Raw genomic sequence first — 26,128 nt, 5'->3', positions numbered from 1 at the left:
AGTTTTGTATAAAAGAAACTAAACATAAAAAAGTCAAGAATCTCTGCACATCTCTTACTCTACTGTCTGATTATTCTTCCATCTATAGTCATATGAATATAATATATACTGCTAATGCTGTTAGAAATCCATCTAGGAAATCAACTCAGAATTAATACTATAGATACCAAGCACACGTATTGGACCCGCAAGTTAACACATTCCTAGAACTGATCCGGTATTTCTGATATCTCATGGCAAATAATCCCAGTAGGTTACAATCATACGTTTTGCCACAATAATTTTTAATTAAGGTGCTCAGTTATAACAAAAGGGTAAATCCCCCAAATCTGAATACTCATCCTTCTGAAATTGCTAACTCAAGTAATGAAAGTGCAGTAACAAAACCCCTTTAAATTACACAGCACTCCAATCCCATGCACAACCACCACCATCGAAAAATGATCTAAAAATACAACCAGAGAACAGGCATTAGGAGATAGGAAGTACTTCCTCTCCACCGAGGCTTTTGTTAGCGTTTACACAAGGATCCAAGGAGCTTGAAGCGGGAACAGATTGCTTTCACACCGAGCGCACTTAGAAAAAAAAACTTTGCATTTTTACTTTTTTTTTTGGTGTCTGTGCTTACTCAGGTTACAAACAATTCTTTAATCTCCCTGCTCCAAACAGAGGCTTTCTGAAAATTCACTGTTACTGTTTCAAAAGGCACATAGCATCAGGAAGATAACTCTGGACGTTAAATGGCTTTCCAATTTTTGGTCACCCTTCCTGGGTAAGGTCAGGCTAAGTGGTCCTGCTGCATTCTTTTGTCTAAAGCCCTTTCCACAACAAAGAACCCCCCATGAAGAAAGCCAGAGCCCAGGAGCCACCCCAGCCCCTCCGCAACAAAACCAGCCCAGCGGAGGGGCTGCGCCAAGACCCCCGAGAAGCGGCACAACCCACAAGCGCCCGGGTGACCCCAAACTGCCTTCAAACCAGACTGAGCAAAGTTGTCAGGCTGCAGAAAGTTATCTACTTGCAAGCGCTGGCTGTCAGAAGGGATCCAGAAGCAACCACCGGCTAACATTTGCCCTTCCCAGAGCCAGGGAAGGCAGTCACACCATCGCCAAAACCCACAAGGTCACCGTATGGCTCCTGTTATCCCTCCTTCGGGGGTTTTTCCGAGGTGCTTCGGGGCTGCTTCTCGATGCATGTGTTTTGCAGTGACTTTCCAGAGCCGTGTTTGCATTTTGTTTGCTAAAACCACCGAAGCAAGCAGGCTGCCGAGAAGGGCTCAGCGCCCCGGCGGTACCCGTCAATTCGCACTCACCTCAGCTTCTCTTCGTGTGACCCGGGCAGTCCCACACTATCAGGGCGATCCCGTCTCCTCCTGTACAGACCTGAATGTGACAACTCTTTCAGCTGCAAGGCCGTCATATTTCTCTACCTAGAGGGTTGGTTTTTTTAAGGGGGGGCGGGGGGGGGGCTTGTTTCGGCTTTGGGTTGGGTTTCTCCCCCCCTGCCTCTTCCAGATGTTGCTGCCGAGGAGCGTGCCTGCCAAGACGCCCGGCGAGAAGAGGCTCGGCGGCGTGTCGGCACACCTGCGCCCGCCCGAGCTACCAACCTCTGCAGGCAGGCAGGGCAGGCAGGGCAGGCAGGCGGCCGCTGCTCGGCTTCCTGTTTCTCATAGGTACACACCCTCCCGAAGGGCACCACATTTCCTTTATCACTTGATCACACCTAAGGGATGTCTGCGACAAGCTCAGCGGCTTCCCTCCAGCCTTCTTCAAACTCCCGCTGCCCCGGCAGGAGCGACCCTGCGGTGCGCTGCGCAAAGCGCGCGGCTCTTCCCAGCGCCTGCTGCAATTAGCTAAAAATCTCCAGGGCTGCAATGAGCTGTTAACTCTTTCCCGCTACAGTTTATGACAAAAAGAAAGTCATCAGCGCTATGAAAATTCAGGATTACTCAAGCATGCGAGCGAACTCTGATAGGGAGATTAATGCAGCTAAGCGTGCAGCAAACCAGCAGTAACCAGCACTAAAATACTCTTTTGGAAACACAATAGCACTGGGCTTGTCAGAAATTGCTCTTTTCCACGCATCTTGAGAAGCAGAAGAAAACCGCGATGTTTTTTCCTTCCTACTCTCAGCTATCAAAACATAACCACCGTAACTATTTGTCACATTTTGCAGTGATGGAGTGTCCTGTGTAACTGTAAAACTGGAATGAAAGTGCTTAAGGTTTCCTGTAAGACAGGAAGGTGACTAGCAGGGATTTGCAAGCTCTGTCCCTCATCTCACTTAGTAATAAAACTCTTCAACTTAAAAGGAGGTTTCAAAAAAAACACTTTTTGAAAGATTTTTAAAACTTCTTTGACATTATCCTTGGCACATATAGACAAAAACTTAATTCAGAGTTTTTACTTCTATGTTGAGAGTTGGGGGGGGGGGGGTTAAATGAACTTGCATTTAATAAAAGCCAAGAAACCTAACAATTTGCAAGGACTGTTTTGACTAGGATAGGAAACAAGTTCTAGGTGGTATAAATTTCATAGTTTATTATTAAAGTGTTTATTTTGTAGCAGAAGGCATATAAGAGTATTTTTGAATTCCTGTAACGGAGAAAAGCGTAACGTATGTAATACTGGGTACATCACATGACACCAATTTTGTCAGGACTACCAGACTGAACACAAGCACAGTAATTTTATATAACACTATCAATGTGCTTCAGTCTGGAATGTCATCAACATATAATATAAAACATCACACAGTGGAAAAATAACAGAAATTGTTTTGGAAAAGGAGTCACGTAACATGCCAAATAGATAATGGCTGGAGAAATTCAAAGTGATTTATATGATGTTAGGAGGTTGCACACACTGAAACGTCAACAAGAGCTATACATCTGAGCTCCGCTCCTCAGAAAATAAAAAGAGAGAACGGTCACGATATTTGCCTAAACACGCTGCATTCCAGTTTCAAACAAAGTATTTAAAATTGTTTCTCAATACGCAGTAGGATAAGCTTAAACGTAATTAAATGCCAATTCTCTGCAGTCAGTCAATCAGCGATTCAATGAAAAGTTAATGCTGTTACGAGCGGAGGTTAAGGATGGCAGATGACAGATGCTTATGGCACAGCAGCTTTTATACATTACCAACAGTTTTTACTGTGCTTTAAATATCAGTGTACCAACGATTTATCTTTGTCGAAACAATTTTAGATAATAATAATCTAAAAAGTGAAGCCAGAGTATATTTTTTTTTGCTGTGAAAAAGCTCTTATGAAATTAAACTATTACCTACAAATTTGTTCATAAATTTTTATTCACTACAGTAGCAGTCTCTTCAGTGTGTACTGAATACTTTTGTATTAATCATGACACAAGCCCATCAAAAATTAAAGGACAACTCTTCACCCACTTCGCTGCAAGTTGCGTTAGCGTGAAGTACACAGCATTAGAATTCACGTTTATCTGCATGAAGAGCCGCTGTGCTTGGAGGGCCTATGGGACAACTATGGGACAACGGCTTTTACTAAAGTGTACTTGGAAACCAGAGCTGCACCAAACCGGTATTATTGAAATTTAAAATCAACGCCACCAGACAGAGCATGTAAATTGAAGGAATACAAGAAGTCCAGACACAAAAATGAGTTGTTATAGAGATCAAATCCACCTCAATATAAAGGAGGGCAAGATGGTTAGTTTTTTAAAGTAGACCTGGGAGTCAGCTCCACAGCATCATTATGTCACAGGCTTCTTCAGCAAACTCCAACAGGGGTCTGAGCTGATTTAGAAAAGACTTTCTTGAAGGACTTGCAAACAAGCTAAAAGCTTTCTACAAGAAGAAATCCAAACCGGACTCCTTTTCTGCCCTGTGGGATCCTCCACCAATCCTCACAAGAGACGAGGTTTCAAATCTGAAATTACTCAAACAGCCAAACCTTAAGTTTTGAGTATTCTATACATGTTGTAAGGGCATTTTGGGGAGATGTTGGAGTATGCAAGTGATATTTCTCCACTAACTCGCTTAAAGGTTGCCAGAAAGCAACTCGGATGGACCTCGCTCTGCAGGAAGAAGAACTTCCCCACACCCCCTTTACCTTCCAGCCCCTATCTGCTGTTTATAATTCCTTTTTTGAGAGATTACATTCTTCTCGCATGGGACGGGGCCACTTGGACCTTTCACATTCCACCAGAATTTTTGAGGACCGGCCAAGTTACCACAGCTTTTCTTATTGCCGATAACACGCAGCCTTCTTTTATGTCCTGTACTTTGAAGGTTCCCTCCTCATTTTCCAGTGCGTGCCTCTTCACTCGTACAACTGACCTTCCTCCCGCCCCCAGAGAAAACTAACATTGCTACTGCAACCTGATGGATAAGGATGGTATTATCTGGTTTTTTAGAGGAAAATATTCACCTATGTCTAAGCAGCAAAAGGTGGAACCTAGACAGAAACTATGCAGTCCTTCATTCATCCCAAGCGATGAATAACTTTTTATTATGTGGGACAAGGTTCATGCTTGAGTCTTCATTGCAGTCCTACAAAGCATTTATCTTGATATACCAGGCCTGAAGTGCGCTCTCTTAAATTTCTGTGAAAGTGCTGTTGTTCTGGTGACTGTAGGTATTCAGCAGAATTTTGCAATTTAAAAATCTTTTAAGACAGATAGGTTATGTCTGATTATATTCCCTATGTTCAAAGGGATGTGAACAGTAATCCATGATGCTGGAAACCATGTTGTTGAATTTAGAAATAACAAAAACCACCAAGTACTTCAAATTCAGTACATTTCCTTGTGAGTTTGTATTTACAGAGAACGCGTGTTAACTATAAAAACCAGAAAAGACAAAGCTTTAGCTCTCTTATCCCACATAGAGCCAGCTGGCACCAGGGGTTCTCCTCTTCCATAAAGAAGCCTTTATCGATGTGATTGATCTTTTTTCCACTCCAGTGGCACATTCTTGTTTTATTTTTTTTTTTTTAACTTTGAAGAAAACACCGAATTTCAATTAAATTTAGTTGAAGATTTTCAAAGCGATAGAAAAAGCTGTTTTCAGGGCAGCATAAACAGTCAGAAAAATAATCAGAAGAGCGTTATAAGAACAGTATAGGAGTGCTTGTAGCATGCACACCGTTAAAAGGTGGCTGCAGTGGGGGAGCACGTTTCTCCACCCCCCATTGCTCGCCCAGCTTATCACTGGGATGAGTCTCCAGAGGAACGCATCCAAGAGCATTGGTTTTCTACTATTTCTCACAAGGTCTGGAAGGAAAACGCTCTTTAAAGCCAAGGAAAAGGCTTGTACGTCAGCAGGAATGCATGGGACTCACTGGAGCAAGCGAAGGAAGGTGGCAATAACCCTTCCAGCAGTTTTGCAAGAACCCCCGAAGCACCCAATTGATGCGCCGACTGCAAATGAAGCTTTACGCCTCTCTGAATTAGGCTGCCGAGGCAAGTCCCCACAGATGGGTTTGGGTGTCAAGGGATAGCATACCGCGGCTTGGGTCCCTGCTAGGGCAAGCGGTGATAAAAGGAAACGAGCAGAGAGAAATTAAGCCACAAATCTAAGGATGCAAACCTTGGAAAAAAAAATTTCTGAGCTTCATGGGAGCCTAAACTGTTGATTCAGGGAGTTAAATAATTAACTAATTACATGTATCCTTCCTTGGCTAATGTGACTCCAACATCTGTTTTGATGTTTCTTGCCCTGTTCCACTTAGCGATCAATCAATCCTGAAACATGCATATTTAATCTGCGGACTAGGCTAAGTACTGAGGCACTTGAACTATCTATGCGGACACTGCAAAGCAGCATTATGGATTTATGCCCATGCTCCAGCTGACCAAGCATGTTTGCTGCAATTTAACGATAGTTGCTGGGTTTTTCTAAACCTCTTCTATGGATGCACGTCCCTGCCATACAACGTAAAGTAAAAACCTACATGATGGTGCGCTCAACACCCTTCAGAGCAGCAATGCACTCAACCCACCAAAGTCCTTTGGGATTTGAGGGGGCAGAAGGAAGGCGGGGGGGCTGCTGCAGTGAGCATGGGGGTCCCTCCTTGCCCTGGAGGTACCAAAGGCATCTCCACCGCTGGTGGCCCATGAGGTTTCGGTGAGACAAGGCAGAGGTCCCTGCTCTCATTCCAACTATTCTATTCCAATAATAATAAAAAAAATATAAAAGCAAGCATGGGAAAATCTTCTGTCTACCCGAATGTGGAGCAAGGTCTTTTGGCTGCCTCCTCTGAGCTCTCTGCACATGCTGCCCCATGAATTCCTAAAAGTCAGCAAAAAAACCCCCTGCAAAATGCACATTTTTCTCCAGCAAGTGGAACCCTACTTTGGCTGAGCTTTACAATACCTCCCTCTACTGGGAAAATGCTGCTTTATTTCTCAGTGCCAGTATTTCTCTCTACAGCCAGAGCGAGGTAAAGATTAACACACACATGCTTTAATAATTCAGATCGGGGCCAAGCTGAGAGCAAAGAGGAATGACAGACCAGCGGCTTAAGATGCAGGTTAGCATTATAGCTAGAAATTTATGCTGTTAATCAGTCGATGATCAATGCATGAGTAGGTGTGCAAAGAAGAAACCGTGTGACACAGCATGAATCAGTTTTGTCCTGCCATTTGTACGTAAGCCTCTTTAAAAAAAGAGTGATAAACAAGCCGGCAAGCAGTTGAAGCTTTAAGATGGGTACAATCACTCATATGGACCCTGAACTCCATGGGATAAACATCTTAAAGAAGAGAAAAAAAAAAACCACCACCAAAAAGATGGGGGAAGGGAGGGTTTAAAGCCAGCAAATTCAGAGTTAAGATTAATCTTCATAGCCTAGAACGTGTGGAAAAACACAAGCAGTTCCCGATCTGCATTTCTAGACATGGGACCTTCCCTTCAGAATAATTTTTACTGTCTTGGAATTAAAAGCCTCTTGCCAAAAGAGATTTTCAAACCCAGTCAGAAATACACTTTTTACATTTAAGGACTTTGTTTATGATGCATGAAGATCCTAAGTCTGAAAAAGAAGACTGAAAAGTCTTATCTTTAAACAAGTTGACTTCTACTTGCACCCTACTACTGTAGATATATCCAGAATGTTTACTTTACTCTACTGTAATGGGATAAAATGCCTTTGGAAATGAGGGCAAAAAGCCCCTGGTGCCAGCTGGCTTACTGGGTGATTAAAAGTTCCCCAGTAGACACTACAAAAGACTGAGGAAGCCTCAAAGAAAAAAACAAAGACAGAAGCAGAACCTGAAAATGGGTGGCAAATGAAGGAAACTGCTCGGAGAGCTGCTGCCCCAGATACCCTGGGGAATTACCTGCTCTGACGGCTGGGTTTGTGCCCCGAAAGCCAGCGAGCCCTTTCAGGGCTGCAGAAAGGCTGACTGAGCCATTCCAGACGGGCAACCTCTGAGACCTGGTTTTGCTGGAGAGCTAGTGGGAGATGTCAAAACAGGCCCCAGACTGACTTTGCCCTTTCACTGAAGGAATGGGAGTATTAGGAAGTCTTCATTTTTCTCCAAAACACCACTCATCAGGGTTAAATAAATGCAAACAAAACCACAGCAGCCTATAAACTGCTTCCTCTGTTAACTGCCCAGCAATTATTCTCCTGGCCCATAATTTTCAAATTAGTAACGCTACATTACAAGTAGAGAAAGAAAAGCCTCTCATTAAGGTTTTGTGTTCTTTACACTGAAATGAAATTAAACTGCCGATAAGAGAAGATGGCACACTCCCCTTGAGAAGGATGGAAGAGGTGCCGGTGACCCTGACAACGTGCACATGCTTGAAGGCACCACCGTCTCATGGCACGCAATCAAGTATGACCGCCAAAGCAGTAGGCGACACTACTTAACGGCCGCAAGCGCTGGGGTTTTAGAAGGACAGCCCACCCCTGAGCTCCCGAGAGGGTACTGGAGCCTTTGAATGCTACTGGTTGTAAGGACAATGAGCAGAATGGCGAGGGATGGTCAATTTAGCAGCCCAGAAGAAGCAACGATCCTGGCTGTACAACTGTGAACATACCATACAGCCACCTCACACAGTCCCTACTGCCCAAGAAACAAGGCAGGGGAAACACATTACAAAGGAAAAGGGGGGAGGCAGTGGGAGCACAGAGGAAACACTGGAGATAGCACAGGAGACCAGATATACTGAAAAGTGGTCCTATACTCTGACCAGCATTTCCAAGAAAGGTAGAAAGCAGTGGTTCCCTAGAGATTATCACCTTTAAAAGGTCAGAGACTGCTAGTATGATGGTTTCTAGTGCAAGAACTAATGTACTCTCTAAAGCAGAATATACAAACTAGCTCATGTGTCTAGAAAAATAAAGCTGAATACATGTAAACACTGAAGAAACACAGGCAAGGTGCAATTTTCAGCCACTCAAAAAAATCTTAATTTTTAAGTATATACATTTTGGTTTCAAAGTTATTAAAACTTGTAATCCGTATCCATGCAGAAAAATGCATACTGAGAAAGAAGTTCACAGTGCGAAAGAAATGAAACTAATTCACCCTGAAAATTCAGAATAATGTAAAATGGGAACACCACCCCCTCCCCTTAATGTTGCAAAAATTACATTTAGATTCAGCACAAAAAATAAAAATACGATCTCATATGGATTTTTCATAGTATTTTAAAGCACATGAAAAACACACTTAAGATTCTTAAATTAGAGCAAAAGCCTTAAACCAAAAAAGCACAGCTGCCCTACCATAAAAGGTTTCCTTCGCTGGAAAAGCGACTGACTTCTGAACATAAAGACTCTCGCAAATCATACCAGAAGCGATACAATTTCTGTAACAGGTGGGACAAAACTATTCCTTCCACTGGAATTACACTTTCGGGTTCAATTACTCTGCTGCAGTGTCCCCTTCCTCAGCCACTGCCAATTATCCCATTGCTCAAAAACACCCGTCAGTGGCGGGGTATCTTCAAGCCGACCATGAATCCTCTGTTCTGGGTGGGGACAAAATAGTGTCCCTAAAAACACTCCAGATGAGCAACCCATGAAAAACTACTGGGAATACCAGGACATCTCTACACATTTCAAGAACAACGAAGGACTTTGCTCAAAGCTCTGTTACCAGTGCCGCTGGCTTTTAGTAGTAATAAAACCCAGCAAGCTAAACTGCTATCTATCCTCTTCCTAACTCCCTTCATCACCGTTCCCAGGCGTGGCTCCTGCTCGTAAGAATTTCCCCGCAAAGGACTAAAAGACCGTACAATTCGTTGCCAGGCTGTCGGCTTGGAAAGCAGCGCAACGTGCACTCAGGCAGACGTGACAGCCAGACCCTCAGCCCAAGCAACCGGGTGCACACTTACTGGCAGGGTGTAGCCTCGCTGGCAGCAGGTTCACAATGAGCAGCCTTTACCCATATATAGCTTTACATCGAGTAGTCGCTGTTTGCATGTTTTCCCCGTGGTTATTACTGGTAGTTGTGATAAAATTAAAAAAAAAAAAAAAAAAAAAAGTGACTTAGCAAACCACTTCCTTCTTTCATCCTGTAAAAATGTGACGCTGTAAAGAAGAGGACAAATCCTTCAAAGTTCACAGTTCGGCTCCACCAGTTGTGTCACACCAATTCTCCATCCCAAAACCACCAAGGAGAGAGAAGGAAGCAAAGCCTCCACCCCACAGGAAAGGGTATGGCTTTAGTTATACCATTGGTATTTTTTAAATGATAAAAGTACAAAAACCTGGAGAGGGAAGAGCCAACAGCTGTAGATCCACTTCTTGGGATCACTGAGGTGTTTTCATCTTACAAATTTCCTGATATTCCAGGGACTGAAGATGACTTTGACAACTTCAGTCCCTCCGGAGGTGTACCTTAACTTGTGGCTTTTTACACTGTTATTCTGGGGACAAAGAGAAAAGGAACAGGCAACAACTCTGTGCGCGTATCCCCAGACATCTCAACGAGCGTGATAGGGTCCCAGGTCCCTACCTGGGAAGAGCAACCCCTGGAGCCACCGGTGAGCAGTGAACAGCCACGCAGGGCCACCCTACCCCACCCCAAGCACCTCTGTCAATGCCAAGGGGAGGGGGAAGACCCTCTCTCCCCACCCTCCCACCTGCTGAGAAAGGAGGAATACCCTCTGATTTTCTTCTTTTCTGAGACGAAGGCAGCCAGTTTCACTCTCCATCTCCTGGAAGACCACTGCCATCTCTGACAACCTCAGCACAGGGCAAGGACTAACTGGGAACAGAAAATACCCCCCACCTCCTAGAGCAGGTCAGGGTGATCAACCTGCACAACCGAACACGAGTTGAGCTGCGTCTCTCTTGTGTGGACAGAGGCTCAAACTCAGTTTTCCTAAAGCAATCTGAATCCCTTGCACGCCTCTTCAAAGGCCCCAGGCTATCCTTTGCAGGTTAAAGCAGCAATATCCTCAAGATCTACAGTGTTCCCCCGCCACTTGCTACACAGTCAGAGCTGTATCAAGTGGAGCCTAAAACTTACTCGCCACCAGTGATGGGGACAGAGAAACGAAGCCACAACCCGACCTCTGCAGAGGACACACCGGACATGCCTCCAGGCAGAACTTGTTCCCAGCCCTGCTCGTACATCAGCACGGCTCCAGGCCACCTACAAGCGCAAATCTACCCACCAGCATTTTCCACCGCATGCTCTTAATAATGTGCCTTTTGGCCTGCTACTGGTTACAGAGAAAAAATATGAAAATGCAGTTTTCATATATCATGCAATCCATTTAAAGGAAGCTTTCTTCCATGTAAGTAGTGGCTTGGACAGAGAGAGCCAAACAATTTTTAAAGGTTTAGTATTTTCTAATCACAAATACCTAACCCTCCTAACACTATTTTACCACTCATTGACAATAGGGGTTGCAAAGTATGCTTGTAGAGTTTATAAAGGAATTCAAGAAAATGGACATTCTTTTCTTGGTTCTTGGTCACTCAGAAGGGTATCTATTAATTTAGAATCATAGAATTCTGTACTTAGTGCACTGTAGTGTATTTATCTGCAATATTCAATGCATCTTGGTGAAGTCTGGTGCACAATACCTTGCCTTCTTACAAGATTTTTGGCAGACAATGCACATGCATCTCGTTAATCCTTCTTACCTGCTTTCACCGTATGCACCAAATAATGCTATGCCATACCAACAGAGCCTCATTTTGCTTTCCCTTCTCCACCATGTCCCTCTACATCCTGCTTCTTGCTCCTTCTATTTCTGTCTTCAGGCCACTTAACATTATCGCTAACCCTTTTCTGTGGACAAATTAACAATGTAAGTTATCTTTCCAAGCTGCTGTTTCCCATACCGCCGCACAGTGCTTCCTCATTCGAACTTCTTATCTCTTCCTGTGAAGGCCCTTCAAGTACAAAAACAGCAGCAAAGTTGTATTAAACTTATCACCGGGCAGTTAGTAACCTAGGAGAAAGAATGCAGTATGGCTTTGTCTCGCAAAATAATGTGGCAAATGTCAGGGTAAGAGCAGTTTGTTCTCGAGGATGAAGAAAATCACAATAAACCAGTTGCCATACAGAATGAAAGAGAGGCCTCGCTTGGTATTGCGATGCATGTTATTTCATATATTGCTCATATGCCGGCAGTTCCACTTTTATAGGAAGGCAAGGACAGTTTGTTGATTCACGATGAATGTAAAAGCTGCAAGACTTCAAGGAGAATGCCAATAAGCATCTGTTAAAAGGGAACTAGGGAAACAAGCATTAACTCTTCAATTAACACTTTTTAAAGCACATTTGAGTCATTTATTAACCAGTTTGGCCTGGCTAAACTATGTTTTTCAGTTTTGTTCACTTCACAGTAGTTGGCCCTATTGTATCACCAACCCTTTTTCCAAAAGAGCTGTGCTAAAAGAAAACTTGTGAACAAAATTACGGCCAAGGAGAGCAGGACAAGGCCAGCCCCACAGAGACCACGCTCATAAGAACTGCCGGATCTCTGCAGTCAGCGGTCGCCCGGAACTTTTGATACTGTCTCTCACCATATCCTTCTGGACAGAATGTCCAGCACACAGCTAGACAAACCCATAATACGTTGGGTGAGCAACTGGCTCATGCGTCGGGCTCAAAGAGTTACAGTAAATGGGGTTACATCAGGCTGGCGGCCAGTCACCAGTGGTGTTCCCCAGGGCTCAGTTTTAGGGCCAGTGCTCTTTAATGTTTTTATAAATTATCTGGATGCAGGAATCAAATGTACATTAAGTAAGTTTGCCAACGATACTAAACTAGGATAGGAGCTGTGGACTCCCTCTAAGGTAGAGAGGCCTTACAGGGAGATCTGGATAAACTAGACAGCTGGGCAATCACCAACCGTATGAAATTTAACAAGAGCAAGTGCCAGATTCTCCACCTGGGACGGCATAATCCTGGCTATACACACAAATTGGGGGATGAGAGACTGGAGAGCAGCCCCATGGGAAGAGATCTGGGGGTTTGGGTTGATGGCAAGTTGAATATGAGTCAGCAGAGTGCCCTGGCAGCCAAAAGGGCCAACCGTGTCCTGGGGTGCATCAAGCACAGCATAGCTAGCCGGTCCAGGGAGGTGACTGTCCCACTCTATACTGCACTGGTGCCGCCCCACCTCGAGTACTGTGTGCAGTTTTGGGCGCCTCAGTATAAGAAGGACATCAGACTATTAGAATGTGTCCAGAGGAGGGTGACCAAGATGGTGAAAGGTCTCGAGGGCAAGACTTTACGAGGAGCGGCTGAGGTCACTTGGTTAGTTCAGCTTGGAGAAGAGAAGGCTGAGGGGTGACCTCATGGCACTCTACACCTTCCTCAAGGGGGGCAGCGAAGGAGGAGGTGCTGATCTCTTCTCTCTGGTGAAGCTGCATCAGGGGAAGTTCAGGTTGCACATTAGGAAAAGGTTCTTCACAGAGAGGATGGTCGGTCACTGGCACAGGCTCCCCAGGGCAGTGGTCACGGCACCAAGCCTGTCAGAGTTCAAGGAGCATCTGACGATGCTCTTAGTCATATGGTTTAGTTTTAGGTAGTCCTGCGAGGAGCAGGGAGTTGGACTCAATGATCCTTATGGGTCCCTTCCAACTTGAGATATTCTATGGTTCTATGGGAAGTGCAGCGCCGAGCCACATGAACAGCTCTAGACAAAGTCACATGGTCCAGCCAAGCCCATCAGCTTGGTCCTGACCAAGCCAGAACTTCCAGCACCAGCAGAAGATGGAGCAGTAGCCATGGCACTGCATGATGATGATGAACCTCCCGAGGTAGAGGAGAGGGGCTGGACCAGAGCTAAGCATGACATTAGACTGGTGTTGTCAAGCAACGGTTGACTACAGGGGGGAACCATTGCTTCAGATCCTCATTTCCCATAGTATCTTTCTTTGCTCGTCTAGCAGGCCAGCATGAACCAGAACAGCAGCACACGGGTGGAGACAGATCCCCAGGGCTGCTCCAGGATGCTCAATGCTCTACAGCTCCTGGCCAGGTCTGTGTCCTTCTCCCTGCTTCAGGCAGCTTGGGTAACCGTCTGCAAGAAGATCTCTGAGGTGCCTACGTTGCCAGGAGCTGGTGGAGAAGCCAGACAGTCACACCCTGCAGCTGTCTGCCCTGCCACCCTGTGAGATCACCATTCCCGGAGCAAAATAAGCAGAAGGAAACACGTACTCATGCCTCAGCTGTTGCAGTTTGCTGAGGGTGTACACACGAGATGACTGGGCTGATCTAGGAGCTCACCACCACCGAAAGGGCAAAGTCTAGTTCCTTTTCTCTCCTTCCGCTGCTCTTCCTCCCACCCCCCAGTCCTTCCTCCCCCACCTCCACCCCAGCTGCAAGGAGCAGCACCCTCCTTTAGACCATCTCTTGCTCTCACAAGAGCCCTCTCCCAGCCGACACAGCCTGCCGAACCAGCAGAAGACTGGTTTTTGGGGGGTGGGTTAGTGAATGCAGCTGGTGCAGAGCAAAGGACCAGTGAGCGCCATACCCAGCACAAGGGAGCAAGATGCAAGAAGCATCTCTCCATTTCAGCACAAAGCGAGATGTTCCCTCAGCGTGGGTGTCCCGTGCTGGGACGACCGGCACAAGACTGGCACACGCATCCCCTCCTGCCAGGTTTGCGGCAGGAGGTAACACTGCAGGCTGGGGAGGAGGGAGGGGAGCGGGGGGGGGGGGGGGGGGGGCAGCAGACCGTGGCCACAGCCACGGGTGCACTTGAGCGGAGGGCAACTTTGCGAAAACTGTCTTTTTCTTCTTTTCAGGACCTTGTGATCCCAGCTCTCTCAAGGTTTGCAATCATGTCCCCCAATTAATCGGAATCAGTAAAGGACTTGTAATGAGAAGATGGCTTTCATACACTTCAGAAGTCATCTGCACGGGAGCTGCGTGCTTCCCCCTGCAAATACCAAGTTAAATAAAACCCTTGACTTAGGCTGCGGTGCAGAGGTCGGCCGCAGGTCTGAACCACCACTTCTCACCTCCCATACTTTCCTTCTTCACACCAAACGCTCCCAACAGCTTCTGCAGCGGCCGCCTTCAAAGCGATCCCCGCCCGACAGCCTGGGAGCGCCGACCGGCAGGAGGAGCCCCCGCCTGCAGCCGCCCGCGGACGCACGGGCCGTGCCCGGGACCCACGCCGGGGAGCCGGCCTCGCCCCGCCGCCCCGGCCCGGCCCGGCCCCGCCGCGGCCTCACCGGCAGGCGGAGCCGGAGAGCCGCGATCCCCCACGAGCAAGCGCCTCTTCACACCGCCCCCCCGCCTCCTCCCGAAATGTGCTGCTGCCGCTGCTGCCGCCTGCACACGCCGCCCCCCTGCCGGGCCGAGCCCTGCCCGCCGCTCCCCCCACAAATCCCCACAAGCTGTGAAGGCGCAGCCTGTTCAAAAGAAGGAAAGGGGAAAAAAGAAAAGCCCCTGGGGTTTCCCTTGCAGTCTGTCACCAAAGCTGCCGCTCAAAGCAGCTAACCCTAGGTCACCAAAGGCTAACAGCAAATTCACTTAAATCAAAGCTGGACCTCCGAACCAGCCTGACTCAGGTTCAGGCAAGAAGTCAAAATCGCAGCCGTTCAAATAAGGAAGAAATTTTTTACGCTGAGGGTGGTGAAACACTGGCAGAGGTTGCCCAGAGAGGTGGTGGATGCCCCATCCCTGGAAACATTCAAGGCCAGGTTGGACAGGGCTCTGAGCAACCTGATCTAGTTGGTGTCCCTGCCCACGGCAGGGGGGTTGGACTAGATGACCTTTAGAGGTCCCTTCCAACCCAAACCATTCTATGATTATATGAAATGGCACCAATGAAAAAAATCTCCTGCTCTCAACTGACAAGAGGACAGTCATTTCTCTCCTCTTGAACTCACTGCAATATTTAAACACAACATATTTTAAACACAAGTTTTGAAAAAGTGCTATTGCTACACCTGAGACAGGCCTGGAGCGATGCTCTGGGATGAGTTACACTGCTTGGCTGAAAGCCCCTTGCCAAGAAGTGATGGGAAACACCAGCTCCATGGCTAGACGCACTCTCCTCGCTGAGCGTCCTCTCCTGGGCCCAGTGGCATCTGCAGGCTGAGCGGAGCTGGAGCAGGACTCAAGTGCCAGGCACAAGCAGACAGCACGCCTACTGCGCTGTGGGACTGGAGTTGCAGCAGCTGATCAGAGGAAGTTGGGAGCTGTCAAAAGCTTCCTCTCCTCTAACATGCTTAGGAATAACAGCAGAAAGCCTTGACCTTTCTGCTGGAGTACTGCTGGAAGAAGTGAAAGCGGCATTTCTCTTGTTTAGCAGTTAAACAATGGAATTTGCCTCAAAACCAATAAACACTACTCCCCAGTTACTTTTAGAATCCCAAAGACACTAATGTTCATCTGCTTTGAATCTGCCCATGGTCCTGGTTACTGTTATAATTTCATCTGCAGAGTCCAAAGCCACATTGACCAGATCCTAACCCCAGGATCCTCACGGCCAAAAAGGGAAGACATCATCCCTGCCGTTCTCCCCAGCCTCCTCACTGAAGCTGCCATGATGGGGGAAGACAAACAGCAAGGCTACATATTGCCCAGCGTGGCTGGATGGTTCATTGCAGTCTGCATCCTGACACGCAGGGAGACGCGCGTACCCTGTTCCAGGCAGACAGCACAGCCGTGGGCACTTCTCATCCCAAACTGACACACACTCATCAAGGATATGTCAGGGCACGGGTCCCATTTCAGGACCTCTGACTTCACCTACCTACCCTGCTGTACCCATCTCCTTTCTGGCAGGAGAGCACACGGAAGGCTGAAATGCTGTTTTGGAGAAAAAAGTGATCCTAATTCCTGGGTAGGGCTATCGTATTCCTCCTATTTCACTTACAGAGACTACAGACGCATTAACTCACAACCAAAATAGATTTGCCATCCATGGACGCAACCCTGTTCCTAGATTTCTGTAAAGCAGCACGCACCAGCCAGCGGCTGCTGCACTCTTTCCAATCTTCTTCAAGTACTTTGGCTTTAACAAGGCCTCTCTGTTACCCTCCTCTGGCAGGACAACGTCTCTCAGGCTTTTTCAGTAATGAATACACAGTCTCTTCAAAAAAATCTAGGTCGACCCTCCTTTATATTTTACATACAACGTTTCCCAAACAAGATCTGTTTTTCTGTGCAAGCACATCATAAGACATGCTAAGTCTTTTCAATACATCCTCTAAGTGGCCCAGCCCATGGCCATTTGAATTCTCCTTCATGAGTACAACTCTTAGCACTTCTCTTTGTGAGATTTCAACTTCTTCATCGTGGACCCTCTCTCCAGCCTGCCAAGATCATTTTCAATTCACCTCCTGTGCCCCGCAAGGTTCCTCCAAGTCAAGGACACCCGCAAACTTCGTAAGCCAAAACTTTCAGCTCCGGCATCCAGGTCACTGATCGAGTTTGAATGCAAGCGGGAAAGGAGGAACTCCTGCAAAGTGCTGTCAGGAAGGTCCTGGTAGGGGGGGTCCTGTGGTGGCTCTGTGTCAAAACAAGAATTCCTGCCCAAATGCTTCTTTTCAAGCAGCTGCACACCTCCCTTCTGGCAATTTCACCTAGACTATTATTTCCAAACTGCTCTGTGCTTCTCTTGAACAAGGCCAACAGCAGTAAAACCTAGCACTTAAAACTAACGCATCTTGCAAGGGGATGATGAAGGAATGGGAGGAGGTAGCAGCAAGCACTGCTGTGAATGCTCTAGGACAGCAACAAACCAGTGGCAAGAGAGGAGTGGTGGATACACAGAGGAAAAGAAGCCACAAGGCCTGTGCTCCAACAGTTAACCACAGTGGCTCTAATTCTAGAGCCTCTTTCTCTTGTTTGCTTATGAAATTTTGCTTATTAAATTATCTTTCTCGTTTGCTTATGAGATTTTGTGCAAGACAGCATCAGCCGATACACTCCATTTATTCTCTCCCTTCTGTTTACAAGGCACGCTCACCTGTCAGAGTTGGAAAATTGGCTGCTTTGAAACGATCTGTTCTTAGAAATCCACATTGCTTTTTTAATGCTGTACTACTCAGTAAGTGTTTCTATATTGACTATTAGCTGCGTTCAAGGATCAAAGTTAGGCTGACTGGGCTTTAATTCTCCAGCAGCCTATTTTTGCCACCTTTTTCAAATATAAATACTGCATTCACTCTTCTGCATGCCTTCTGGGCCCTCTTACATGAGCTCTGAAAAAGCATCCCTAATGAGCATTACAGCAGCCTCTGAACCATTCAGTACTACTGCTGGCACCATGCGCATAGTGTTGTGCCAAAATATTACAGAAATTGTATCACACTGTGTTTGACATTAATGTTGAGAAAAGCATTCTTCCCCACCATTATTACTGCAGACTATTACCTTTAAGGATTAAACAGGAACAGTGACAGGGGAGAATAAACAAAATGCAAACTGGAAGGTTATGCCTGTGGAATGGTACAGAAGGACCAAAAGATAAATCTCTTGTGAGAAATTATTTACACTTTTCAGCTTGGTTCTGGCTCGGTTCACTGCCAGGGTTTCATTAATGGTCTCCCCTGTCCCTGGCGTTATGTGAAAGGGGAAATGAGATAACGCCCAACCCATCATTCCTACAGTGCATCAGCCCTTTGAACAGCACTCAGCAGTCACACTCTAACACCATCAGTAGCCGTTTTCCTCCCAAACTTGCTGGCAGCGGACCAGGGATCTCCCTCCCAGGCGTGCTGCTGCAGACCCGGGGCCAGCTGGCCATCGCTGGCCACCCTGCCTCCCTCCGAGCCCCTGCCTCTCCCCGAGCCCTGCTGTGAGCCAGCGCTTGTGCCTCTGATTCAAGAAACGCTTCCGCTTCCAATAGGACCCTTTTTGCTCCCCACTGTCTCGCCCATCAGGAATCAGGGATATAAATTATTCCTTTCCCCCTCTCCTCCCAGCAATACCAAATAACTTCGGATTGCTTGCCAGTGTCTCACCAGGGCACTGCAAGGGCTTGCCCCGCTCCCCAGCCTTTGCAAGACGATGGCGGTGGCTTGGCTTGTGAAGAAAGGCACCGCACCCACGGCATCAGGGGACATTCACTTTGTCTTTGAATCTCACAGTCACCTCACGGTTCTCTGGCTGAAGGGTCAGCCAAGATAACTCCTGTCTGGACTTGCCCACTTGGTCAGGGCTGGACCACGTAGCAGAAGAGAGAGTTGGGGCATAAATGCCTGCCCCAACCTGAGTGGAAACTCAGAAAAACCCACTCGCTGCGAAGACTGGATTTCTTTTGAGAGCAGTTTGCTCAATGCCCAGATTAAGAAGCTGCACAGAATTACTTTATCTGTGGCAATCCTCCACGCAGCTATGAACTTCTGGGTTACTGATCGACTGTAGCATTAAAAAAAAAAAAAAAATCAATAAAAAGGTTCACATTTAACAACAACACAAGAGGAATAAATTTAGGCAGCGCAGAGGGAAAAACAAGTTATTACATATCAGACCAGTGAAAATGAGCTCACTGAAACAGCTTAATTGTTTGGAGGGGAAAATACAGTGAGTCACCCTTTAAAATTTCAAGTGTTCTCAATACAGTCTCTCACAAGACTGCAAAGTACTTTAAAGACTCAAAAAGAGACTGCAGGCTCTCTGATTGAAATATCCCACCTACGAATAACTCTTTTGATTATTGGACTTCATTCACATTATCAGCTGGGTCCCCAGTTTGAATAAATCTGTGTTTCAACATCAAACTGCCTTGAAGTTTTTTATTACATACTGGTTGGCATATTTGCATACTGCAGAAGGAACAGAAATTATTACCACATATGTGTAGCACTGTCGACTTCTGTGCTCACCATTCACCCTCCCACCTCACCCACCATGCTGGTTTCCTCTCCTGCCCTTCTCCCACCCTATTTTGGGAGACAGAAAAAATGAAGAGTGCAAAGACTTAGGTAAGAATTCATCTTCTCTAAGCAGAGGGACTTTCTAACCAACTGGAAATACATGCAACACGCTGCTTTCTGAAGGCCGTAATAGCCTGAAGTACTTTTATTCACGGGACAACCCTTTCTAGTCCACGTCTGTCTTGCACGTCAGTGCAGTAACCCTCAAGAACTCCTCCACCCCTTCAGGTCGACAGCTCTGGGGTCATGCATCTGCAGAAATCTCAGCATCTCATCCAGCTCCCCTTCCGTCACCCAGGCGGATTGCCGGTCCCTGCCCACCCTCCCATCCTTCCTCAGCGCCCTCCTCCTCTCACCCACTGGCTTATCCAGGGACTTATTTTCCGTATCAGTGCTTTGACAGTAGGGCGGCAGGAAGGTGCAGCATCACGTGCAGCAACAGAGAGGCAGGAGTGTGTGTTGCATGTTTAAGCCAGTAAGACGCAAAAGGATACCCTTCGGAAGATAAAACCAAAATAACTTATCTGCAATCATTCACCATTAAAGTCTTGTGTTTGACCATACAAGCATAAAGCTTTGGCATAATTGCTACCGACAATTGCTAAGAGTGCCAGTTTGTAGAAAGCCAGTACACATATTGCACATATTTTAAAGCTCTTGCAATTAATTCTGTTTTATGTGACAGTAGCTATGCAATAACTTTCCAAGCCGGCACCATCATTTGGTTCTTTTTCCTCCCCCTGAAAAATGAGGACACCTTACAGCAAAGCAGAGGGCAGTCTTATCTGCAGGATAACCTAAGGTACTACTCCATTCTGATGGCTGTAACAAAAGCAATCGTTAAGGGCAAACAAAAATACTTTCATTATAAATCAAGTTCAATCACCCTGCTGCTTAGTACTGAATAATAGGTTATAATGAATTAATTTAGCATCAATGCTTTTTTTTTCCCCCCCCCGCAATTCCATCTGTGGAATATTAAACACACTATAACCCCAGAATTGTATTCCTCTTGCAGTTTTACCTGATTTTGCTTATTTTAGGTAGGAAGAAGGGGGTGTCGAGGCAGGGACCCATTCCCCAGATGACTAACCTCTTTACATATCAGTCCTCCACTGGCTGCTTCCCTCTACTGTATACAGAGCTGACTCTAGTGTTTGAGCATCTTGTGGTCCTTAAACTATTTGCCCTCAAGCACTCCTGTAAGACAGGGAGGTGGTACGGGGCTCAGCTGGCAGCCGTGGAGCTGGGACAGAGGCAACACCATTTATCAAAAGGTCCAGGAGCGGCAGAGGGTGCGGCGCAGGGGACCAAATCTCACTCTGGGCTTCCATCCTGTGCTGGTTTTGGCTGGGATAGAGTTAATTTTCTTCATAGTAGCTAGTATGGGGCTGTGTTTTGGATTTGTGCTGGAAACAGTGTTGTAATACAGGGATGTTTTCATTACTGCTGAGCAGCGCTTACACAGAGTCAAGGCCTGTTCTGCTCCTCACCCCACCCCACCAGCAAGGAGGCTGGGGGTGCACAAGGAGTTGGGAGGGGACACAGGTGGGACAGCTGACCCCAACTGACCAAAGGGATATTCCATACCATGTGACATCATGCTCAGTATATAAAGCTGGGGAAAGAAGAAGGAAGCAGGGGACATTCGGAGTGATGGCGTTTGTCTTCCCACATAACCGTTACGCGTGATGGAGCCCTGCTGTCCTGGAGATGGCTGAGCACCTGCCTGCCCATGGGAAGCAGTGAATGAATTCCTGGTTTTGCTTTGCTTGTGTGCGTGGCTTTTGCTTTACCTGTTAAAGTGTTTTTATCTCAACCCACGAGTTTTCTCACTTTTACTCTTCCGATTCTCTCCCCCATCCCACCGTGGGGGAGTGAGCGAGCGGCTGGGTGGGGCTGAGTTGCCGGCTGGGGTTAAACCACAACACATCCTTACCTCAGACCACCTGGAGCCTGGACCTACGGCTCTAGCAGAAAGGCTGTTTAGCTAAAAAGAAAGGAAAAAAAACCAGAGTAGTTTACCTTAAGCAGAAGGGAAGGACTTGAGGGCTCTCAAGCCCGTGAGCAAAGCGTTCATTAGCAGCACAGTCCCACCTCAGCTGGATTTGCAGCCTGTCTGCCAGCCGGGCTGGGGGGCTCTGGCATTTAAGACCCTGCTTTGAAAGCACTGTCTGGGGACACAGCTAGATAGGGGATGTCCATCTGTCCGTCTGTCCCACTCCTTTTCCCTACTCCTTGGCCTGAGTGTTTACACCAGGCGGTGCAAAGAGGAACGAATCGCTTCCCCTGTGCTGCCTGCTCGCTTGGGCGCCCACGCGGTGGCCGTTAGTACAAACCCACATTCGTAACCCCAAACAGGGTGAAGTTGAGGGTTCACCTGAAGCTCGCCTGGCTGCTGCCGGGAGCAGAACCCCGCTCCTGCTGCTGCGCCCCGCTGGCCAAAGCGCCTTGGCAAGCTTCCCTTTGTCGTTTTCGGAGAGGGCAGGGAAGCACTGCTCCAAGAGAAAAGGAGTGGCAGGACGGGAGTAATCCAGGCCCGGAGGCACAGCGGGGCGGACCGGTAGGGATGCTGCCTGAGTCACCTCACCTCCACATTTGCTGCTCCCCGCCAGGCCCGCAAATTTTGGCACCACGCTCGCTCCCCTCCCCTCTTCAGTCACCCCGCTGCCCAGCTGTGCCCCTTCGCCTTTCCTTCCCTTAACCGGCCTCGATAAATAGAGTATCAGATACCAGGCGTTTCACTTCAGGAGAAGAAAACAGCTCTCTTGCCTGCACTGTGAAACCAACCAGCTCCCACTCAAATCAAAAGGAAGAGATCATGTGGATGCATTTCAAGTAATTGCATTGGAGAGGCAGACCGCAAGCATGCTTCCCCTTCAGCCAGACCCCTTCACGTACGTCTTCTCTTGGAGAAGGAGCGGTATTCAGCTGAGTTACCTGGGGGATTAATTTCATTACACAGTGTCTAAAAGCTGGGAGGAGGCTGTACTTGTGGAGGGCTGAATTTAGCAGAGCCACAATCAGGGGACAAATAAGGGGAAAAAAAGAAAGAACTGACTTTCCATCTGCTAGAGCTGTGGTCTCCAAACTATTTTGATCATGTACTCCTATCAGTAAAAAATTTGAGCGCACACCCCCACTACAGGTATACTTATTCATTTATAAATTATGTGCGTGCACTACTGAAGTCCTAATATTTTCTTCCTGCACCCCAGTGCATTGTCCTGTGCACACACCCCGCTTTGGAGACCGCTGTGTGAGATAACACGGTGACAGTGGCCACTTGGTGCCAGAAGCTGGACACATATCGACAGCGAGCAGACAACTGCTGAAACCCAGGCACTCGACTGATGCCAGCTGAAGAGATTTACAGACAAATGATGAAGCAGATAGGAAATGAAGACCAGAGCGGGGTAGCAGGCGGTCGTACCTTTGCATGCCCCCTATTCCCTTTTTTATTCACCTAGTCTTGTCTGCAATGTTCGTCCAAGCCCCTCACAGCCTACTGTCCTTGGCGGGGACTAAAATAAGGATCACATCAAGTCTTACCCTTCCTGCTCAGGAAGCCACCACAAGCAAAAATTCTGCTTGTGAGCTCTGCTGGGGGGAATGTTAATGGCAAAAATGAAAGGCACATGAGCAGCCAGAGAAGTGGATTTGTTCACGCATGAAGACTGCAGTAATTTAAGAGCTGTTTCAAATTGCCTTGGATAAACTGGGATAACCATCCTTGTTTGGATTTAAAGGAGATGATTTTCATAGAATCATAGAATCATTGAGGTTGGAAAAGACCTCTAAGATCATCGAGTCCAACCATCGACCCAACACCACCATGTCCACTAAACCATGTCCCTAAGCGCCTCATCTACTCGTCTTTTAAATACCTCCAGGGATGGCGACTCAACCACTTCCCTGGGCAGCCTGTTCCAATGCTTGACAACCCTTTCGGTGAAGAAATCTTTCCTAATATCCAACCTAAACCTCCCCTGGCGCAACTTGAGGCCGTTTCCTCTTGTCCTATCGCTTGTTACTTGGGAGAAGAGACCGACCCCCACCTCGCTACAACCTCCTTTCAGGTAGTTGTAGAGAGCGATGAGGTCTCCCCTCAGCCTCCTTTTCTCCAGGCTAAACAACCCCAGTTGACCTAAAAAATCCTTTAAGGATAATCCCATGTACAACTCACCACTGATTCAAGAGGGATATGGACACATCAGCTGTTGTCTGCTCCCCGGTATCGGCCCATCACGCAGGCTCTTATGCCAGTACCACCATCAAATACTCCAGGGCAACTTTCAGGTAACATACATCTCAGGAAGCAAAAAGAAAACAAAAAGAAACATAGCCAAAAGAAAAACAGCACAAGGCTTCTTTGGAGCAAGAGGGTGTGGTATTTCTCAGAATTTTTTTCTCTTAAAAGTAATTTTTAAAGCCTCTGTGGACACACACCCTTCATGAAAGAATGTGAAGAAGGAGCATTCACAGGGATCCTAGAAGCGATCTAAATATGGGTTGTGTATGAAGTGTGTTATGCATATAAATAATCATGTTCGGATAAAGAATTACTATCACGGCATACCCTTAACAAGCAGTTAAAAACAGAGGTCTAAAGTCCGTACTAATCTGCAGTGGTTTTTTGGCACGTCATTTGTGCTTCCTCTGACAACACGCATTCCCATTTCTACTTCCATTCACTTCTAACTGCTATAAAACTAGCAAGTCATCAAGTCCAGTAGCACAGCAAGTACTCAGCATATAAATAAACAGAAATACTAACTTAACATCAGGTGTGAGGTAAGGTACAGGTCACTTTTATTTGTGTGGAAAATAGGGCAAATGTAGAAGAACAAGAGCAGTACCAGAACTCGTATTAGAATTATATCCTTATTTTTTCCCTTAATTCATTCCTTTACAGTAAGTTACATATTTATAATAATGATAGGAACAGATGAGGTAAACATAAGCCCTAGAAGGAAATGTGCTTTAACCTGGGACTTCCACAAACACTCCAAACTTATGAAGAACTCATCTGAAAATACTGCTGCCATACAGCTCCAAAAAAACCTGACGTACTTCTTTCAGAATAACCATCACCACCCTAATTTGAACATAAGATTTAGCAGAAGAAACTGAAATCCCCAGATGTTGTGCCTAACAAAAAGTAAACACTAATTTTGTATACTAGATATTCCAATAATAGAAAGAAGTTACTCCCAAAATTTACTTTCCTGCTTTCTAAGTAATACAGAGCTGCAAAGATGCCAAGTTATTTTGAACACAGTCCATAACAGAATTCATTCAGGACAGCAAAAAAATGTCAGCCCAAGGCATCTTTATTTTACTACCACTTTTAGATCATGGCAATGCCAATAACATACAATTATCAATCTTGTTGTATGAAAAGAGTACCAAATTAATTTTTAAAAAGTTACTTCGCTTGTCTAGCAGACACCTTTTTTGGTAGCTCTGATCTGCTACTGAAAAACAAGGCATCGGTCCAAAGTAAAGAGTAAGCCTAGGGGAAAAAAAATAAAGGTCTTTGAATAATACTCAAAAAAATTTCCACTAGTTCTTTTGACAGAAAGAAAAAGAAGAAGAAAAGCATTTTCATCTGAAACCACACATGGAAAAACTATTTGGGTTCCCTCAACTTAAGGGGAAAAAAAACGCAGAGGAAGTTTTTATTTGAAAAAAATTAAGACAACAAGACAAAACTGCTCTCGGCAGCTGGGAGCTCGGCCGTGGGAGTCCACCTCCCCGCAGCATCTCCCATGCGCCCCGCTCCCCGCCTCGCCCCAGGTACCACCCCATCGCTGCGGGGGGTTACAGCTCTGCCACGCTGCGACCTGTGAGCAGGGGCAATTGGGAGAAAAGCAGAGGCTTTTTGTCATCTTTTGTTCCCACGTGACTTCGAAAGTAAAACCCGGGAAGAGACAGTCGGCCAGACTGCGGCCGATGAAACCCGCTACTTAATCCTGGTGTCTGCTACAACTAGAGATTTAAGAGACACATTTGGACTACTTTTTGTTTATGTAAGAGCTTCAAAATATACTGGGCAGCTACAGAAATCTGAAAAGACACTTCCCATCCTAAATGCTTAAAATGAAAACAAAGACGGGTGAAAACAAGAATTCAGTAGAAGACGTGATTTTGGGCACGTACTCTTGATTTATTTCAAATCTTATCTTTCATGCTGGGCCCCTGGCTGCTCTTCTGAGTCACTTCAAGTTACTCAAACCTCTTGCAGTCACTGCAGATGAAGCGGTTCAGATGGGATTTGGGCGAGCCTGTGCCAGGAGCCTTCTGCCCCCAACACAGGAGCAACTGCGGGCACATTTTCCAGCAGGACCACCCTGGGAAGAGACACCCGCAGGAAGGGGGGACAAAGGCGGCAATGAGCAGGGACAGCTCGGGTAGAAAAAGCTGGTGCAGTAAGAGAGGACTTCGGATGACTGAGGGTGGGAGGGAGGGGAAGGCAATTGCCAGCCACAGCCTGTAACGGGAAACAATGAAGTTTCATCCTGGGAAGCCCAACATCCCACCAAGTCCCAATATGTTCCAGATTTATTAGCGGTTAGCAGTAAACACTTGAAAAGAAAGCACAAGAATTCCAGTAAATGGATTCAAGACTGTAATACAGCCAGAGAAGATGATATACACCGGTATTATATGAAATATATTACGTGAAATGGAAGCGAGGCCAAAGGGAGCACCTTCAAAAAGATGGTTGGGGAAATATATCTGAACTTCTGCTGAAATGAATGAGAACGGCTTCAGATGCTCAGCGGTTCCAAAAAAGGGACTCGTAACCCAGTGCCTTCTCCTCCTG

At 46.5% G+C, this 26,128-nt stretch overlaps 1 protein-coding gene across 6 annotated transcripts in view; it reads right to left on the bottom strand.

Annotated features, from left to right (window-relative positions):
* LIMS1 (LIM zinc finger domain containing 1) overlaps nucleotides 1-26,128 on the bottom strand; it is a 77,645-nt gene that overhangs the window by 34,203 nt on the left and 17,314 nt on the right. For 2 of the 6 annotated variants that reach the window (XM_076360230.1, XM_076360219.1), the window contains exon 1: nucleotides 1,310-1,416. The exons of 2 other annotated variants lie outside the window; for them this stretch is intronic. In XM_076360230.1, coding sequence (XP_076216345.1) covers nucleotides 1,310-1,416 — 107 coding nt within the window. Of the gene's footprint in view, nucleotides 1-1,309; nucleotides 1,417-9,326; nucleotides 9,418-21,238; nucleotides 21,292-26,128 lie in introns of those variants that run through there. 2 more of the 6 variants (XM_076360253.1, XM_076360244.1) reach the window with 2 other exon arrangements.

This window comes from Aptenodytes patagonicus, chromosome 1 (genome assembly GCF_965638725.1).
Source record: "Aptenodytes patagonicus chromosome 1, bAptPat1.pri.cur, whole genome shotgun sequence".
Lineage (NCBI taxonomy): Eukaryota > Metazoa > Chordata > Aves > Sphenisciformes > Spheniscidae > Aptenodytes > Aptenodytes patagonicus.
Note: the sequence above shows the minus strand (reverse complement) of the source record. Positions and strands in the feature narration are given on the sequence as shown.